The sequence below is a fragment of the Antechinus flavipes genome, chromosome 5 (genome assembly GCF_016432865.1).
Source record: "Antechinus flavipes isolate AdamAnt ecotype Samford, QLD, Australia chromosome 5, AdamAnt_v2, whole genome shotgun sequence".
NCBI classification, from domain to species: domain Eukaryota; kingdom Metazoa; phylum Chordata; class Mammalia; order Dasyuromorphia; family Dasyuridae; genus Antechinus; species Antechinus flavipes.
Genome location: NC_067402.1, coordinates 7,540,795 through 7,561,361, shown reverse-complemented (window position 1 = coordinate 7,561,361; position 20,567 = coordinate 7,540,795). Strand labels below are relative to the sequence as shown.

The window sequence follows — 20,567 nt, the reverse complement described above, 5'->3', positions numbered from 1 at the left end:
CAAGCAAACAACAACAAAAAAGGTGAAAACACTATATTGTGATCCACATTCAGTCCCCACAGCCTTCTCTCTGGATGAAGATAGCTCTTTCCATCACAAGTCTTTTGGAATTGATCTGAATCAGCTCATTATTAAAAAGAGCCACTTCCATCAGAACTGATCATCACCTAATCTTGTCATCACTGTGTACAATGTTCTCTTGGTTCTATTCACTTCACTTAGCATCAGTTCATGTAAATCTCTCCAGGCCTTTCTGGAATTATCCTGCTGATCATTTTTTATAGAATGATAATCACAAAATTATGATTTGATATCCGTAAATACTTGGTATATACCTAGTTTATACATCTATGTTATCTAGGATTATGTAAAAATGTTTTTAGTAAAAAGGGACTGCAAATGGGAAAAGTTTAAGAAGCCCTGATTTAAAGGAAAAGCCATCTATAAAAGCAACTATGGTTTAAGGAAATTATAGCTCCATAGCATGATGGTTCCCCAAATAGTTGGTCTTTGTAGACATTATTTATGCAAGCATGTTGTGAAAACAACAATACAATCTTGTCTATGTATTTGGGTAAATTAGCTCCTAGCCACATGTCTCTAAACATCTCTCTGTCTCTGTCTCTGTCTCTCTGTCTCTGTCTCTCTCTCTCTTGCTATCACTCTCTCTCTCTCTCACACACACACACACACACACACACACAAACACGCAGACACACACGCTTTCAAAGGAAGAGAGAAATATAGGCTAAATAAATGCAAAATTAAGGGGATTTGGACCTGGCTGAAGGACCAGGTTGAAAGAATAGTCATTAGTAATGATGTCATCTTGGAGGGAGGTCTCCAGTAAAATGATCTATGCTTTATGCTTCCTTTTCTTCTTCCTTGTCCTCCTTTTCTTCCCTATGCTCCTTTCCCTTTTCCCCTTTCACTTCCCCCTATTGTTAGTGATTTGGATAAAGGTATAGATGACATGTTTATCAATTTTGTTCCTGACATATCTGAGAAAGATAGTTAAGATACTCCACAACAGTAAGAATTCAAGAAGATTGCAATAGAATACAACATAGAATTGAATTGAATAGAATGTAAAGTGCTACATTTGGAGTTAAACAATTCCCCAGGTTTGGATCAGGTAATCATATTTAGACAACAGCTCATGTATTAAAAAATGGAATTATTTTACCCAGAAATCTAAGTCAGTACTGGACTAGGGAATTTGTAGTACTGCTATATCTGTCTTGATCTATCCAATTTGAGAAAAATGCATTCTTTGGTAAGGACACTGATAGATTGTGTCAAGAAAAGGGAAGTCAGGGTGACAAAGGAACTTTTAGATCATCCCTTGAAAGGATCAATTAAAGAACCTGGAGTATTTCTTTGGAAGAAAGAGAGAAAATATTTGGGCATGATAATTATGTCTACTGACTTGTGGCACTATTATGTGGAAAAGGGATTAGATTTGCTGTTTAGCACAGTGTCTGCTATATAATAGGTGCTTAATAAATATTGATGATTTATTGATTATCAACTCCAAGGATAGAATTTTGTGCCATTGATAAAGACTACAGAGAAACTGTTGTTGGTCTGAAGCAAATCAAAACATTTTAACAATCATCTCTATGAAAACAAGTGAAGTGGCTTTTAGCTGGGGTGAATGTTAATAACTTTAAGTTGTTATATAGATGTTTTATATAATAGGCCAAATACTATTCCAAGTGATGATGACATAGAAATACAAAAAACAGTCCTGCCCTCAAGGGGCTTATGTGATAATGAAAGATAACCTTTAAATAATTACATACATACAAAAGAGGTGAGGGGAAATAGGGATTTCCTACAAAGGTGGGATTTGAGCTGAATGTTGAAGGAAGTCAGGAAAACTGAGGTAGGTTTGAGACAGTAAAGTCTTCTAGACAGTATGGAATAAATAACTTTCCCTTCACTGAGTCTTTAAGGAAAGACTAAACAGTTAGGTCAAGTATCTTGTTGGGGAGGGAAGAATAGGGAGGGTATTTTCACTCCAGTGTTAGAGGCTTCTGGGACCCTTCAGACCCATAACAAGATCCAGTTCCTGCTCAACTCATTAAAGATGAGTTGTCAAAGATTATTTGCCAAGTTCTGATGGAGCCCAATGGACCACAACAATCCCATCACCAAAGAGGCATTTAGTCTTGAATCCAAAGGGCAAAACCTATCTAATTTTGGAGCCTCTCTTAATCCCAGTGTCCACTGCTGTTGAGCACATTTTCAGATTGCTCACATGATTTTCATTTGGACAAAGGCTTTCAGTTAAAGTGCATAAGCATCGACTCTTTGCAATGCTTGAGTTGTAGCCTTTGTTTTATGTTCATGTTCATATTCTGGCCTTCTTGGGCACCTTTCCATAAACACATCTATTTTATTTCTTTACATTCATGCCTTTATGGAAAGCAGCAATTTCCAGATTCTTGTCTTTCACCCTCAAAAATGCCCCTTCTTCACCAAATGTGATGACCGCGTATTTAAAATCAGCCGAAGTCAGGAATTCAGGTTAGGGGAAAATCGTTGATCTTTATTCTTAGTAGAGGTGAAGAAGGATCGAAGGTGAAGGGGAATCGGAGGTGAAGGGGGGTCGCAATAGAATGTGTGCAGCTGCAACAAGACACCAGCCAGCAGTCTCTCTTTCCGCTTCCCTTTCCCCCTCTCCACCCACCAAAATTGTCATTTCCTATACAACACATCAGGATTTGCACAAAGAGTGGGTGGGGGCCATTCTTTCTCCACACATATATATTGATAGAGTATGGTCCAATTACTATTTAGCCTCACGTGGTTGGGACCTCAGTGCATCAATTCGAGCCTCAGCCCATTACAACCAAGGCGATATATTTAATCCAGATATCTTCTTTCATCTTTGCATCATTCTGTTGCATAGTATAATTTCTGGGAAAAGTCCAAATGTGGTCTGACACTATGCTTACTAAATACAATACTCATGTCACATCAGGAAGAATTTCAATTCATGAAGAAATGACCTCTCCCCTTCCCCCCCCCCCCAATCGAACTCTGCTATCTTTGGCCTCTGGTATTGCCTTATCAATTCAGGAAATCATCTTTATTCTTTAAATGAGATTGTCTTAACCTAGGCTATATGAACTCCCAGTGTGTCCAAGGATAGATTAGAGAGGGTCTATGACCTAGTAGGATGAAAAAATTCCATCTTCATTTTCACTTACCCTTGATTACCTTTGTTATCCTGTTTTATTTCCTACAATTAGAAACATTAATCTATGAAGGGGTCCATTGGTTTCCCCAGACTGCCAAAGGAGTCCCAAGCTAAAACAGAGCTTAAGAGGCCCCAGCTTTAGCTCTTCAATTATGAAGCTCCCAATGTGTTTAATGAAAGGGCTGTTTCCTTCTAACTTTAAAATTCTGCCTTAAAGAGCACCTTCTCAATAAAAACCTCACTCATCTGGATTATGCTAATATATAATTTGTGACTATTCATAGAATTTATTTTTTATTTTGCAAAATGCCAGTAAATGTCAAGGATTTTTTACAATCTAATATATAGTTAGTCCAATTTTTGTGCATAACTCTTAGGCACAAGAACCTAAGAGCTTGTAGGTAGTTTGTTATCAGAAGTAAATATATATATATATATATATATGTTTAAAAATGTCAATGTGCTACCAAGGGATTTAGCTGACATGCTTTTACATCCACATTCAAAGACAGTCAATCATGGCTTTCAGAATGATTATTTTGAGTTATTATGAGGTACCTAATCATGAAAATAATTTCAGTCAGTTTGTTGAGAGAGAGAGAGACAGAGAGACAGAGAGAGACAGAGAGAGACAGAGACAGAGAGAATTTGTTCATTTAAATCCTTAAGGATCTAGGTTTTTGTTGGTACAAAATCCTCCTCCACAGAAACAGATTGCTCCACCTTTACACACTCATCTTTATGAAATGTTCTCCACTCCTCAACCCTACCCAGTTCCTCCCTCTGCATCTGGCTTGGGTTGACTCTGAACTCAGCCAGAAAAGTCATACCAAAGGAAATCCAAGACCTTTCTTAGGTCTTTCTCCTGGATGCCCTTCAAACCAGAAAGCAACTCTTTGACACTGGTCTTCCTTTTTCATAACCTTCAATATCCATGACTAGCACCATGTCTCAGTAAGATACAAAGTGAAGAGTTTTAAGTATTAAACTAACAAGTAACTCTTCCAAGGCTCCCTTTTCAAATACAAAGAACCTTATTTGAATCAAGGCCTTCAATATTTTGGTGTATCTATGATTCTTTTTAAATGGGTCATTATTGCTTGCCACCTCTATGGGACTTTTACATGACCTCCTATACTGCTACTCTCCTCTATCCAATTCTTAGGAATCTCCAAGAAAACCTTCATGAGATGCACTGGAGGCATTTTGTGAATTCCAGTTATTGGGAAGGAACCACATGGCCCAATGACATTGAGTGTGTCTCACCATTCACCACACCAAACCCTATACTTCACCCTCTGAAATGTTTTTCTTACTGAAATAACTCAGCAATGCTACATGTAAGATGATCTTGTATCCAATAAAATGTAGACACAAAAAAATCTAAGGGAATGATATTGTTGACCTCCATATTCATCTGTTTTTCAAAAAAGTTAGATCATTTTGGTCAGATTTCTCTGTGGTGATATTTCATTATACTGTTGGTGTGCACCTAATACTCCATTAACTTTTCAGTCAAGCAAGTTAATAGATTTAGTTTTGGGTTACAATATCTCTTGTCAGTTCTGCTTTAATGATCCTCTTTGGCTTAAAAACATACCGTGTCGCTCATGAACAGAAAGCCCTTGTCTCATTGGCCTCTAATAAAACATTATTATCTTTTGGCGCTGCCTTGCCCTGGGTGAAATAAAAAGTCACATGTGGAGAAGTTCTAAAAACTAGACAGAACTGATCCTTGGAGAGCAATTTGTATCCTTGACGGAAGTATCACAGACTTCTTCCATTAGCATAGTCCCAGCAAGCCAAAGGTTATGGAACAAGGACAGCCAACCAGTACCTGAACTCATAAGTCAACATTTCTTTAAGAAAGAGTGAGGGATGTGTGTGTGTGTGTATGTGTGTGTGTGTGTGTGTGTGTGTGTGTGTGTGTGTGTATAAGAGAAAGAGAAACTTATTTTGTGTAAGTGTGTAGGAACACTTGTGTGCACTTGTGTTCACATGCTCTTTCTTAAATGTGCACATGAAGGTCTACAAGTGAGAATACTCAAATTGTGACCTTTTAGATTGTAATGTATTGGACCAGATGGTGATATTTTGTTTGAGGCTGAGAGGCAGAAAGAAGGGATGCAGTTTCTAAATTCCCCCCTCAACACCTACCATTTGGCATAGGATATGGGTAGTGGAAGAAAACTGAGAGATTTTTGCCTCAGTTGAAACAGCTGGGAAACAGATGGACGCTGATTTGAAATCTGCCAAAAGCCTCTTCCAAGTCTCCCACCCATTTTCCACCAAAGAAAAGCTAGTCAGGTGATATGAACAAAGACCTTAAGGTCAAAAAGAGATGGGATCTCCCAGTCTTTATCCTTTAGAGACTGTTAAAAAGAAACATTCCAAAAAGAAAAAGAAAGAAAGAAAAAGATTTATTACTTTGGAAATTAAAACAACCCAAGTTTATGGAGGTTACAAGTCCAAAAAACACTATTCCAGGGAGTTTGTGTTTAATGGGAAAGAAAAGGGGGAAAGTGTTTTTTTTTAACTTTTAACTATGATAAAAAGCCTAGAGAGCAAGTTAAAAAAAGAGAGGAAATATTCTTATGGGGTAGTAATTGACACATCTGGTCTATCTGTGATTTTCCCCCTTTGCTGGCCGCTGAAGGCGGAGGGGCAGATTCAGCCTTTGTTATATTATTTACAATTTAATCTTCCCATAACAATTACCCTCAACTTGAGTGACCACTGTGGAAATGACTATATTCTGGGCAGTAGTTTTTGGACAGCCTATGTTTAGAAAGGAAATTCAGTAAGTGGATATGGAATTTAAGCTTGTCATGACGGTCAGGGATTTGAGAAAGAGCCATCTTTAGGTGTTGGATCTGATCTGTGCACAGATAGAAACGAGAGTGTGCCTTTCCCTATTTACACACACACAAAGAAAGCTATTTAGTCGCTTTTCTGGAAGCTGTGAATAACACAAAGAGTTAAAGGATGTAAATTTCAAAGAAATGAAAATAAACATAAGTTAACACGCTTCCCCTAATGTGAATTCATTCATTCATGCTTACATAAGGAAATAGGCAAACTATGAATCATTCACATCAGATTGCTTATGAAAAAAAGCCTGGTTCTGTGACTTGAGTCCACATTTGTTTTACACGCAAGGAGAAGGGTTTTGCCCCATCAAAGCAAAGTGACCCACAGCCTAGGGACAAGGCTCTGGTCCAATTTGGCATCAGAGTGCGTGCACGCTGGGAGCCTGGTGTGAGAGGTCCATTTTCTGAGCATGAATATGGACTATGAGAGATGCTACAAGAGCTCAAGCTTCCAGCTGAAAAGTGAACAATGCAGCTACTCACCGGGGAGTTTTGCCTACATTATGTCAGAACATCTGGATGTTCTGAGATACCTGAATGTTTACCATCATCTAATAATAACGTAGAGAAAACAGCTGGATGGTTCCAGATGTCTTGATACTGTCTGCATCCAGTCTCATCCCCCTTTTAATCCCAGCTTTTACATAATGGGCAGGAGTCTCACCCGTGGGGAAGATGCCAATCAGCAGGCGCACGACCCATGACCACCGCTTCTCTAGACTATTGCAGCTGCCTGGACTCTGCCAAGGCACGGAGCCCATCAACGTAGGTGTGAGTGATGAGCCTACGACTGCACTCGGTGATTTAGAAAGAATGCTGGATGTAGCCTATGTACCCATCAGGAAAACACATTCTGCGGTCTGTTGGGGCAGCGGATGGGCCAGGCTATTGAGGAAAACTCACTGTTGTTCTTGCTGGCCACAGAAAGCATAGCAATGGGGCAGCTTCAGATCCTGCTAATGATGAGTCACAATTATTGACATAACCATGACCTAGTCCAGGAGTTTCACTTTTAGATGGTGCCATTGTGTGCTAATAGCCTCTAGTCATTCCGGGATGGTTCCTATCGGGCTGAATGCTGGCAGGGAGAAGGAGAGCACATCCAAAATATTTGGGATTTCTTATACATGGATTCCCAGGATTTCAGCATCTTTGGACTTCAAATAAGTCATTTGGAAGAAAAAAAAAGGTTTAGCAATCATTCAGTCTGCAAGCATTTATCACATGCTTACCATGAACCAGATATTGTGTTTAGCTCTGTGGATATGATGAAAAATCAATGAATAAACACTCGAGTGCCTGCATCTCTCTGGGCCCCAGGGAGAGAAATAACACAAATTAAACAATCCCTGTCCTCCACTATAGGAACAGCAGAGTTATAGCTAAATAAATATATAGATAATGAAGACAACAATAAATAGATAATGAAGAGCCCATGGCTCTTTGGGGGAAGAGGGTACTAATAGCTGATGAGAGAGGGATGAGGAAAAGCACAGTTTAGTAATCATATGGATCTGAGTTGAAGATCTCCCCATTTTTTGTATTATAATGATAATAATCAAAACAATAATAATATTTACACAGCCCTTACTATGTTGTAGGAGCTTTGTGAAGAGCCTTACAAAACTATCTCAGGTCATCTTCACAACCACCCTTGGAATTAAGTATTATTATTATCCCACTTTTATAATTGAAGAAACTCTAGCAGACAGTGGTCAGGACTTGCCCAGTAAGCATCTAAGGCAAGATTTGAATTCACTCAGGTCTTCTTGTAGGCTCTGTGCTCTTTGCCTTACTCCATATAAAGGCCAGAATCTGTGATCCTCTTCATGAGGGTGCTTTCTCCTTCTGTGATTATGGATCACATTACATTAATGCTTTTTCTTGGTGTCCGTTCATGGTCTTCCATGGTTCCTTCAGAAAGGATTCCCTGCAAGGTGCTGAGGAACTTCCCACCCACAGAGATCCTTTTACACAATTTGGATACTAGTGGAAAGCTGGGGCTTTCCATCTGCTATTCCTCACTCATAGAACATGGCCAACTCACCTTTTGCATTTTTCCATTTTCTCACCACCTTTCCTACTTGCTTGAACATAGGTCATCACTGGAAACATTCTGTAGTTAATTCCTACCCACCACACATCTCCATCAAGTATAGTTCCATTAATAGACTCTCTTGTCCAAAGGAAGCTTAACTGTGGAAAAGCTCATAAATAATAGGTTGGCCACTACTCAATGAATTCTTTGGTCATGGCAAAAGGGAAACGAATGCTTATAAATAGCCCTCAGTTTTGTGCCGTATAAGAAACATGATAATTCTTCTGTCAAACACAATCAGATGTGATCAGAGAAAAGTACTATTTCATCTTATTCTTAAGTTCTGGCTCTGAGTGCAAGTGTATGCACAGGTGGGAAAAGGAAGCAATTATCAGGGTAATTTGTTATCTGGGTATTTTAGAAGAACATATTCTGACAGGAACGATTATATATTTGAATAATGACCTTTCTGAACTTTGACAAGTTGCCCATGGCTCTGACACTATCACACATCATGCTGCCTCCAGAGATGTTGGAAGGATGAAAAAATATCCTACTCATGGCACTGTGAATAGAGACCACGGGATGGTAGATTTGATGTGGAACTTAGAGATTATCACTTCTTATCCCTTCTTTTCACCCTAGAAAGATATAGTGATTTATTCAGTGTCACAGAGCTAATATCCTAAAATGATATTCAAATGCATGTCATTCAGATTCTGGCTACGATGATTTATCCAAAAATACAACACTGCCTCTCAGAGCTGATCCCAGAGTAAGGGTTCTAATCTTGTTTCTGATCCATATCATCTGTTTAATTCCAGGCACACTGCTTAACTACTTAGTACCCCCAGACAACTCTCAAGTAATATACATTGAAATGGCAAGCTAAAAATTTTAAAAAAGCACAACAAAATTTTTATTTAGTAAAAAAAAGTTTCCCTGTGCTCAACAGAACTGACCTTTAAGCTTTGTTTTGCTATTGTCCTTCAATAGTTCAGTTGTGGTCAATTCTTCATGAAGTAATGGACCATAGGCACTTCTATTCTCTAATATCTCTCAAAGTCTGTCTAAGGTCATGTACTTGTCACCATCTCGCCATATCATCCGTTGCCATCACCTTCTCCTTTTGTTTTCAATACTTCCTAACATAGGGGTCTTTTCAACGAGTCCCATTTTTTCATTGACCAAAGTATTTAAGCTTTAATTTCAGTATTTGACCTTCCACTGAATAGTCTGAATTAAATTCTTTAAGTATTGACTGATTTGATTTCCTTGTTGTCCAAAGCACTCTCAAAAGTTTTCTTCAGTACAAAAGTTTGAAAATATCAATTCTGTAGCCCTGAATTTTCCTTATAGTTCAACTCTCACAGCCATATGTCCATACTGGAAAAAAACAAGCAAATATACCACTACAGAATAGCTTAACTATATAGATTTTTGTCACAAGGTGATGTCAGCTTTTTAGTATATGGTTCAGATTTACTTTTCTTTTCAAAAAGCAATTATCTTTTAATATCTTGGCTGTAGTAACAATATATGATCATCCTTTGGGCCAAAGACTATAAATTTGGAGCATCACATGCCATCACAAACACAAGTGTTTGAGGTTAGATTTGAACTCATGAAGATGAGTCTTCTTGATTTCTAAGCGAAAGCTCTATCCCCTGAGTGATCCAGTTGCCCCTATGTCTCAGTTTAAAGAACCTTAAACAAGGTTCATCTCTTCATCTCTTTGCAATTATGTTCAAAGAGTAATTTCTTTCATCTTTCTGAGAAAAAGCAATATTAAGTTTTTGTCATTTAAAATTCTTTATTTGAGCATTTCAGAGATTCTCTCCTGTATTCCCCAGCATTCTGCTACATACAAAAGACACCCTTCTGTTCCCTTCTACCTTCCTTCCCAAATCGTTTTATTTCTAAACTCATGAAGAAGTCATACTGACATTCACATTCATTGTCTCATTCATATATATATATATATGCATATACACACACACACACACACACACACACACACACACACATATATATATATATATATATATATATATATATATATTGCATTCATAGAACTAAATTGGGATCTGATTTTTGTGGGTTATGACTGTCTCTTAAAGCTGGGCTGTTTTACCTGAACGATGTTTGGTTTAGAGAGGTTATTTGGAGTTGATACAAGGCTCTGGTTCAATCCTGCCCAACCCTGTTTGGGGATGTGACAGAAATAAATACTCTGTGTGTTGTGCTAGGAGTTTTTATTCTATTTGGGGGGAGTATAATTTATGTTGGCCTTGGTTGGTAGTCTAGAATAGACAATCATTGACTTTGCAACTCATTTTTTTTTCACTAGCAAATGCCTTCATTAGTCAAGTAGTTTAATGATGTTACATGTGATGTACTTTGATTTTCAGACTCCCAGGAAGGAAATTACAAATCAGAAGTAAATAGTAAGCCCAGGAAGGAAAGGACAGCCTTCACCAAGGAGCAGATCCGGGAGCTCGAAGCAGAATTTGCTCATCATAACTACTTGACCAGGCTGAGGAGATATGAGATTGCAGTGAACTTGGATCTCACAGAAAGACAGGTAAGAATGATGTTACAAATCATTTTGCTTTTCAAAGATGTAGAATATTAACCCAACAAAAAGGAAAAAAAAACAACTGCTTTGACTTCTTCAATCAGATTTTTCTTCTTTTTTTCTCCATGTTTTATATCAAAAATCAATTTAACATAGAAGATGGAATACTTGGTATGGACAGGAAGATGAATTCAAATTCTACCTTTGGTATTTATTAGCTGAATAACCATGGAGAAGTCATTTTCATGCCTTATTTATTTGTAACCTCTTCCCCTGTGCTTACCATGTTGCCTGACACATAGTTCATACTTGCTAAATGCTTTTTTTAAACCTCATCTCAAAACTGGAGGTGTTAGGTATTCCCTTTTCCAGGACTGTTGGAAATCTCTAATGTGAGAATACAGCTAGCGCACATTAACAGACTTGAAATTTTGACGCAATATAGGAATCTGAACTATGATCATTTGGATAACTTCCTATTTCCTTTATTCCCAGTGAGATACCCAACAGGAAACTTCTGACTAATATCTAGAGGTTACTATGACATACGGTGTTGTGAATGGGGATTCATTTCTGGAGAGTGACTATAAAATTTCAACTAGAATGGACAAAGTAAAAACAAACACCCCCCCAAAAAAAAATCAAAATTATTTTTATTTAACCAGTGAATGTATCAAAAGATATATTCTCCTGAAAGTACAATGATTTCCCAATTGTTTTTAATGTCAATGAATGTTAAATCCAACATCATACAGCATGACTGATGCAATGTAATATTTTATGTCATTCAAAGTGTTTCTATTGATGTCTTTTTGTTTCTTTGTCTTCTTCCTTCCAGAAAACACCTCTCCTTTCTCTAGGGAGCCAACCTATATATCAAAGAATGGGGAAGGGGGGAGAGAGAGAGAGAGAGAGAGAGAGAGAGAGAGAGAGAGAGAGATGGACAGACACAGAGAGAGACAGAGAGACAGACACAGAGAGAGACAGAGAGGAGAGAGAGACAGAGAGATAGAGAGACAGAGAGAGAGAGACAGAGAGAGAGAGAGAGAGAGAGAGAGAGAGAGAGAGAGAGAGAGAGCCAGAACCAGTGTGAGAGTCAGAGACACAGAGAGAGATGAAGAGACACAGAGAGACAGATGAGACAGAGAGAAACAGAAAGAGAAAGAGAGACAGAGACAGAGACAGACAAACACACAAAGAGTGTGAAGCATGTCAACAAAATTAACCAGCACATTGCCAAAGTTGGGCAATATATACAAAGTTCTATACCTTTAGTTCCCTCCCCTCCAAGAAAAGACAGAGGGCAGAGATCTATTTTCTACTTCAGGGTCCGGCTTGGTTATTGGAATTGCATAATATGCAGTTTCTTTCTTTTTTTAAGAGGAGCTGAACTGTCCAGATAGATTGCTATAGACATTTTATTTGTTGTCCCCCCATAGTTCCTCTTCTAGACTGTATTGCTTCTGCTCTCCTCATCTGCATCAATTTGGTGAAGTCTTTCTGTGGTATTCTGAATTATTCAGACACATCATTTTTTTTTTTATCACTTCTCACCATTTTGAGAGTGAAGGTATTTAAGGATGAGCCCTGGAACAGACACCTAATTTCAAATATATGAAAGGAGAGGGTGCAGTATTAGAATCATCATCTGTGAAAAAGTGATTGGGTGATGAGTAAGTAAATACAATGGGTGCACCCTTTAGATTAGTAACAGAGAATAGTAGGAGAAATATTGAAGAAGAGCTTGAAGGATGGGACAGCAAGATACCTTTTCTTATATTTAATTTTGATTTTTCTTTTATTACATGGAATAACTGAGTATATGTAAATGTAGAGTGCATGGAAACATCCAATAGAGAGGCAAACACCTATGTATTATGTTTTTCTCTTTTAAAAATAGAGATGGGTTCCATTAGTTTTGCTAAATTGTTAAGAGAATCCATGAGATAATAAATATAAAGTTAAGAACTTCTTGTCATTAGGTGATGTGTAAAAACATAGAGTTTTAGAATAAGGGAAACAAAGTCACTTTTGACCATGACCTTGGTCTTCTAGTGGAGGCAGGAATGGGTTATCTGCAGAGTGGAGATGGTAAGATGGTATTGGGTGTATGAGGAGAGAGGACCAGGCAGAGAGTGTGATGAGGAGTCAGTGAGAGGTCATCACATTTCTATTTATCTCGAAAGCCTTGTTTTCAAATTTAGCTTTGACAACTTACTGTACTTTGGATATCCCAACTTTCTCTGTTCACTGTGAAGCTCTTTTAAGCCCAAACATTTAATGACATCCTTTACTCCAGGAAACATTTGGCAAATTCTAAGAGAACAGTTTGTTCTCAGCTTGAAGTGCATTGTGGTGGTGAATTGGACTGGGAAACAGAGTGGGGAAATGGAAGAATTTCCGAGATCTCCTGTCCAAAATCAGGTCTTGGTTGGATTTGGAAATTGCCTAATAGAGTACAGAGGCATACGTTGAACTGGAATAAGCTCACGTAGTTAGCTTGCCAAAGAGAAACCATCCATTTGAACCTCATTGTCTTCCTTTGTAACATTGGAGTCAGAGTGGCTTCTATGCCACAAGGAACAATGTGAGAAGTAGACCAGATAATGTATGGTAAATATTAGAAAGACCCATAATTGTGAGAATGTCATACATAAGCAAGTTCAAATTCAACTAAAAATAAATTTCAGAATAAAACATAAACTATTTGGTAATGATTAAATCTAAATTATTTATTTTTTAAAATATCCTTTATCCTTATATTATTATGACTAATTAGCAGAAAACTGTAATGAATCTTTGTCTCTACCAGGCAGAATGAACAGCAAAATGTCTGGCTATTCTTAATCATTCTCAGATTCTTTTATTAACATTCATTTTTATGGTATAAGATCTATAAGGCCAATGTGTATGTATATATGTGTGTGTGTGTGTGTGTGTGTGTGTGTGTGTGTGTGTGTGTGTGTGTGTTTCACCTCATTGTGGTACTTAGAAACAGTTATCATGACTTGCCCATCCCTAAAACTTTCTCTTCTCAGAATATCATCTCAGAGTGGGCAAGGGTCACAGAGGCATTGAATCCATCCTATGGCTGAAAACCAATCCATTCTGAAACATAACTAGGGGGACCATCCCTACTTTCTTCAACAGATCTTCCCCAGGCATGATCTCAAATTCCTTCATCATCTTGGTTGCTTGTTATCATTTGGACAATCTCAAGTTTTCCAATATTTTTACTAAAATGAGGTGCACAGAGCTGAGCACGGAACAAAAGATGAGGTTTAACCAGGGAAGGTAGTGATGGGTCCTTCACTTACCTTCACTTAGTTTCTGTTCCATTCTAAAAGCAGGAAGATGGAGCCAATAGACTCCAGGTGACTTAAAATTCTCTAGAGTAGCTAGATATTCTTTTTTCTATTTTCTTGCTTAGCTTGGGTGTCAACTTCCAGTTTTCCATTTTGTGCTCTGACATTGCCTGGTCTATGGTCATTTACCTTGAAAAAGAAAACAGATGGAGAGTAAGGGTTAGACAAGAGTAAGGGTTGGACACCTTTTTCCCCCCTCCCCACCATCTGTTTTTGCCATTTTATTTACCTTGAACAATGTTTCTATCCTATATTTAATCTTTCCTTTGCCTCCTCCTGTGAAGCTGGACTCTCATTTTGTCTTTGCCCATGTGCACTTCCTTTATGGATGGTTTTCCAAGCATTGGAAGATATATGTGCAGAGTGTGACCACACACACACACACACACACACACACACGCACGCACACATACCCCTATCCTAGAAGGACTAGTTCTTCTATCTAATAAATATCATCATCCCCTCTTCTCTCATGATGTTCTGGGTTTCCATTCACATTGGATACATTTTTAATGTGGCTTTGCTCATCAACAGTTTATTCATCATTACTGCTACTACTGTTACTAAAATAATGATAAGTCTTTACAGCCTATCCTCAACCTAACTTTATAACACCATTGATCATTATTCTTCCTCCTTCAGCTAATGATCCAGACAAAATGACCTTCTTTCTGTCTCTGTAAGAAACATGACACTCCATCCTTCCACTTTAGATTTTTGCAATGACTGTTCCCTGTGTCTGGAATGTAGCCCTTTCCTTCCCTCCCACCTCAAGAACCCTTTTCTTCCTATAAGAGAAATCTTAAGCACTTTCTGTAGCAAGCCTTCCTTGATCTCTCTGTGAGCATCCTCCTTTCCCAACACCTTGCATTTAAACTATGTCTGTTTAGTCACATTATCTAGAACATAGTAAATATATTAAATGCTTATTGACGGATGACATATATGTGTGTTTACATGCATACATAAACATATATAGGATTGTACATGTATTGCTACATATAGTATTTATACATATTACATGTAAAAATATGGAAAAATAAAAAGCATATATAGTATTTACATATATGTGTATATATAATATATATAAATATATAGAGATGACAAAAAGAAGACAAGAGAAAGAAAGAAGGAAAGAAAGAAAGAAAAAGAAAAAAGAAAGGAAGGAAGGAAGAATGTGGTGATTTTCTTCTTTTAAAATAATATAATGGTTCTCTCTGGGAGCGAGTTTCTTGGGGAGGTTTTCTGGAGGCAGCCTTAGTTTCAGTTAAGAGTCATAATTACCCAAAATGCAGCCAGCTGGTAAAAATGCAAATGTTTATTTTCTCCTTCCAAAATACCCCGGTTAGTTGAGGCCTATCTCTCTGCTTGGTTCTGAGAGCTATTGCAGCTTTGTCCTTTGCTTCTACTTCTGCTTTCTTCAACCTCCAGCCAGCATCAAGTTGAATCTGTCTTGCCTCTGAGAGAGGGCTTCTGGCTCTCAATCTCCCAGAGTGCTCTGTGTCTGTCCCAGAGTTCTCCTCTCCAATCTAATTCAGCTGAATTCCCTTGACTGGGCTTATATATGATCTCTTCTGAGAGAATGGGATTATGGGTTTTCTCCCAGAGTGCTCTCTGGCCTTAAGAGCTTCAAGGGAGGTGTGAATTCACAAAGTTACACAGTTAACTTTGTGAATCTCCCATACTTGTGAACTCCAATGAGTATTTAAATACGTGAACACAAGCATTGTATCAATTAGTTCTACTTAGTACCTTGTTTCAGGTTCTGGCCCCAAATGTCTCCTTGTAAGATCAGATCAATGATACTGAACCATGCTAAATTAAATAATTATTGTCTCTATCAACTCTAATGTCTTAACAGTTTGTAAAGATTCCAACAGAAGAAAGAGAAAAAAAAAGAAAGATGGGGGAGGAGACTGGTTTCCTTTTTTATGTACACTCTTTATCAGTAAGGTTCATTGTCAGGTTTTATGCATTTTACTTTTATCTCCAGCACCCAGTATAGGCACACCATAGGCAATTCATTAATACTTGTTGATTATCTAGAACTTTTAAGATTATCTAGAATCTTTAACTTTTAAGGTTTGCAAGGTTGCATATATTATTTCATTGACATACATAAATCAGCATGCTATATTGGATAGAGTGCTGGATTTGGTTCTTCACCACCTTGAACATCAACTACAGTCTGGATAAGTCATTAGATTTTTCTTCTATAAGACTGTAAGTAATACAGGTTATGTCCTCAGGCCCCAGATGTATTGATGGAAAATAAGAATGGCTTTTTCCCCTTCAACTTTGAAAATCTGTCTTCTACCATATTAGACAACAGTTCACATGGGCATTTGGTGCTCAGCAGAGTTAAATATGTTCTATTTTGAAGTGGGAATCTGGTTTATTTTTATTTTTAAGTGACAGGCAAAAAAGAGAAGGAAATGCACATCAGTGACCTAGTATGAAGACACTGATTTCCAGAGGAAGTGTGACATGTTTTATGTCACATATGGGGAAATAACAAATTTAGAACGTGCCTCTGTCCAATTGTAAGGATGATGGGATGCCAGCCCTGGGCACTTGCCAGGAGCAAAGTCAGAGTCCTGAGCCTGCAGTTATATGTAGAGATCTAAGCCTTTCCCACATCTTGACAAAGACACAACTTTTCTTCTTTCAAACAGTCCTAGAGATGCTTCTCTGAGATTTCAGAAACCAGTTTGGGCTCATGTATCTTTCCTACCGAATGCCTTATTTAGAAATGGAGATGTCCAATATAGAAAGAATGAAAGGTCTTTTCACCTCAAAAGATCTTTTCTCACCAAATTTATCAAAGAATCTTTGTGATCCTCTTCTTCCTCTATTTATTGTCAGCTTCCTCTCTAGTTAGATAGAGTATATTATCCATTCAGAAAGATGATTATGACGTAGAAGAAAATTGGGAACCTAAAATGAAAATGGTAGACCTTTTCCTCTTTTCTTCTTCCAAATTCTCTTTTTTTCTCCACTCCTAAATATCACTAATCTTTCCTTTTATCCTACACAATAATTTCACATAAAGAAAAAAAATAAATCATTGAGGACATGATGTAATGGACAGACCACTGAGAATATCTATTCAGCTACCCAGAACTTATATAATTTTAAACAAGTCCCTTGACTTCCATGCTTCAGTTACTTATCCATTAAAGGAGGGGACTCAGTTATATGGCCATGATTCAGTTTGGTTCAAGGAGAAATCACTAAGATCTAGATTCTCAGCTAAAACAACTTTTGCCCTTCTTCTTGATGGTCATAATAGGTCAAGCATTGTAGGTCAAGCGATTTTACATGGACCCAAAAAATGCCCAGCATGGAGTAGAGATTTTTAAATTGAATTGTACCCATCCAGATGTTAATTATGTAATCTAAATGGTAGATATCATGCCTTTTATACTCTGGCCATCATCCTACCCTTCTCTTCATCTTGAATCCTAGTGTGCCAGAATTTTAACAGCCCATCTTTGCCTCATCTTGCTTGGATTCAGGCTTCCATACTATAATGCCCATGTCATCTTTATACCATGCTACCATATATGTGTCCCCTGCTAACTCTTTTTCATCATTAAGTGTGTGGGCTTTTCCCATTAGAATTTCAGTCCCTTGAAGGCAAGAACCATCTTGTTTACTTGTATTTGTATCCTTAACACTTAGCAAAATATCTGGGATTCAACTCCTTGAGCCCCACTGGACAAACCCCTCGTATTTGAGGATCATTCCAGCTTGGCCCATAGTCTTTAAAGAAAAGCTTTTTGCATGCAAAATAAAATGGCTCAGTAAAATGGAGGATTTTGAAGATGCTCAGCCATACCCTACTGCTCTGAGCAGAGGAGGGCTGCTAGTGGGGACTTCTGCTGTTCCAAGTTCCTGTCCTACATGACCTGTTCTTAGATTCCATTGGCAGCTGGTTATAGAACACTTCAGAGAGTTGGTCTCTGGGCCGATTGGACCCTTGCTATTATTCAAGACTCACAAACTCACTCTTGGTTTTGAGGCTCTCTGGATAAAGGAGAAGCAGACCCACCAAGTCATCACCTTTCTGTGGAATGAAGAGAAGAATCAGCTACATCAGGGTAGAAAAGTGGCCAAAGGCCAGTTTTATAGGACGAGGATGCCCAATATAGAAAGGATGAAAAGTCTTTTCACCTCATGAGACCTTTTTTTTTTTTCCTTCCTTCTCTCACCAAGCTAATCAAAGGAGCAATGTGGCAGCCTCATAAACCAGCTTGGGTTACCGGAATAAACAGAGCCATGGCATGCAGCCTCTGCCAACAAAACTGGAAAAATCCCACCTAGTTGATCGTATTCCATTAGTGGAAATGAGAGGGCTTAGAATGCATTGTTTCCTCATAAATTACCACATGGCCCTTAGCCAACTGTTTGCAAAATAGCTATCCACTTTTGGATAGCCAATGTGGAATGTTTTTTTTTTTTTTTTAATCTCAAATAAACAATGTTTTTTTTTTTTTTTTTTTATTAAAGCTTTTTATTTACAAAGCATACGCATGGGTAAATTTTCCAACTTGCATAACCTTTTGTTGCAAATTTTCCCCTTCTTCCTCCCATCCACTCCCCCATTTGGCCGATAGACCAATATATGTTAAATATGTTGAAATACATGTTAGATCCAATATTTATATTTACATATACATATTTATAGTTATCTGGTTACACAAGAAAAATAAGATCAAGAAGGAAGAAAAAGAAAAACTGAGAAAAAATGCAATCAAATACAACAGAGAGAGAGAGTGCTTTGTTGTGTTCCACACTTTGTTCCCACAGTTCTTTCTCTGGGTGTAGATGGCTCTCTTCATCACTGCACAAGTGGAACTGGTTTGAATCCTCTCATTATTGAAGAGAGCCACATCCATCAGAAATGATCATCGTATAGTCTTGTTGTTGCCATGTATAAAGATCTCTTGGTTCTGCTCATTTCACTCAGCATCAGTTCATGTAAGTCTCCCCAGGCTTCTCTGACATCATCTTGCTGGTCTAAACAGTGCTTTTGTGACCTGCTGTGGAGAAAACTCTCTTGAAGGGTTTTATATATAAAGTCATGCACCATTTTCTCTGAGCTCTTTAGTAGGGAGGCTGTTTCTTTGATATGGTTAATGATTGACATGTATGTCCAACACTAGGTGCTTCATAAAAGCTTATGAAATGGAAGTGAGTTTTTAGCTTAGTCAGACTATAAATAAGATCATGGAAATAGAGCTGGAAATGAAACCTAGTGAATTTAAGGTATCACTGACCTGGGACTGAAATGGACCTTATAAACTATCTTGTTCTTCTCTGTTACAGAGGAGGAAACTGAGATCAGGGGAGGTTAAGGGTCACTTTCAAGGTCTCCTAGTAAAGTGTGAAAGGTAGTATTTAAATGCAAGTCTTTAGTCCCCACATCCAGTGTTGTACATACATTATACCATTGTGACTTTTAATGTTATGATGCACACATACATACCCACGGACACATACACATGCATACACATGTCCCAGCCAGTGCTATTATCTTTGAATCACAAGAATGTCATTGCAAGGAAAGTTATCTGCTCCAAAAGCAAACTCCAGTTTTTCCTTTTTGCATTAGACTCCTGTTACGGGATACTTTCCTGTCATTCACAAGGGACTTCAGGATTGGCGAGGGAGACATTAAAAGAGTTTCCAAATGGCAACAGAGATTGTTTTGGAACAAACATATCTGTGTGTGTGTGTGTGTGTGTGTGTGTGTGTGTGTGTATACATATATGTGTCAATAATGTCTCTGTCTACAAATGCACCTAATGGGTGGATACTTCTGTGAGCAAACACATGGGCATGAATCTATACATTTGTGGGGCTTTAGTCTAGAACTGTCAGATGTGCCCCCAGCAGTCCCTAGTTACCTGACCCAGATTAAAATATAACTGGGAAATATTTAACAAAACAAATAAGAATGCAAGAAATCTACAGAATCTTTTTTTAAATTTTAATAGCTTTTTATTTACAAGTTATACACATGGGTAATTTTTCAGCATTGACAATTGCCAAATCTTTTGTTCCAATTTTTCCCCTCCTTCCCCCCACCCTCTCCCCTAGATGGCAGGTTGACCAATACATGTTAAATATATTAGAGTAGAAATTAAATACAAAATAAGTAAACATGTCCAAATCATTATTTTGCTGGATCTACAGAATCTTAATTAGGGCTTTCCCAAGTCGAGATCCTTATGCTCAGTCTTGTGGTCCCTATTTCTGTGGGAGTTTGACATGACTGCAGGAGCCAGCTCTTTATGAGCTGCAGAGAGATAATTGACCTACCTTGGTTTTAAAGGGAGTTCCTCACTAGAGAGTTCTCTTATTAGTGAAATTACAGTTCCGATGCCTATCTCCCTATCCAGTCATCTCTCTGTCTCTATTAACACACTATTTCTATTATTCTATCTGAAATCTGTATCTCTGTCATTCTTCCTCTATCTTTCTGTTATTCTGTCTCTCATCT

The 20,567-nt window shown here is 37.9% G+C and overlaps 1 protein-coding gene across 1 annotated transcript in view; it reads left to right on the top strand.

Annotated features, from left to right (window-relative positions):
• MEOX2 (mesenchyme homeobox 2) overlaps nucleotides 1–20,567 on the top strand; it is an 86,927-nt gene that overhangs the window by 52,461 nt on the left and 13,899 nt on the right. The window contains exon 2 of the mRNA XM_052000415.1: nucleotides 10,528–10,700. Coding sequence (XP_051856375.1) covers nucleotides 10,528–10,700 — 173 coding nt within the window. The remainder of the gene's footprint in view (nucleotides 1–10,527; nucleotides 10,701–20,567) is intronic.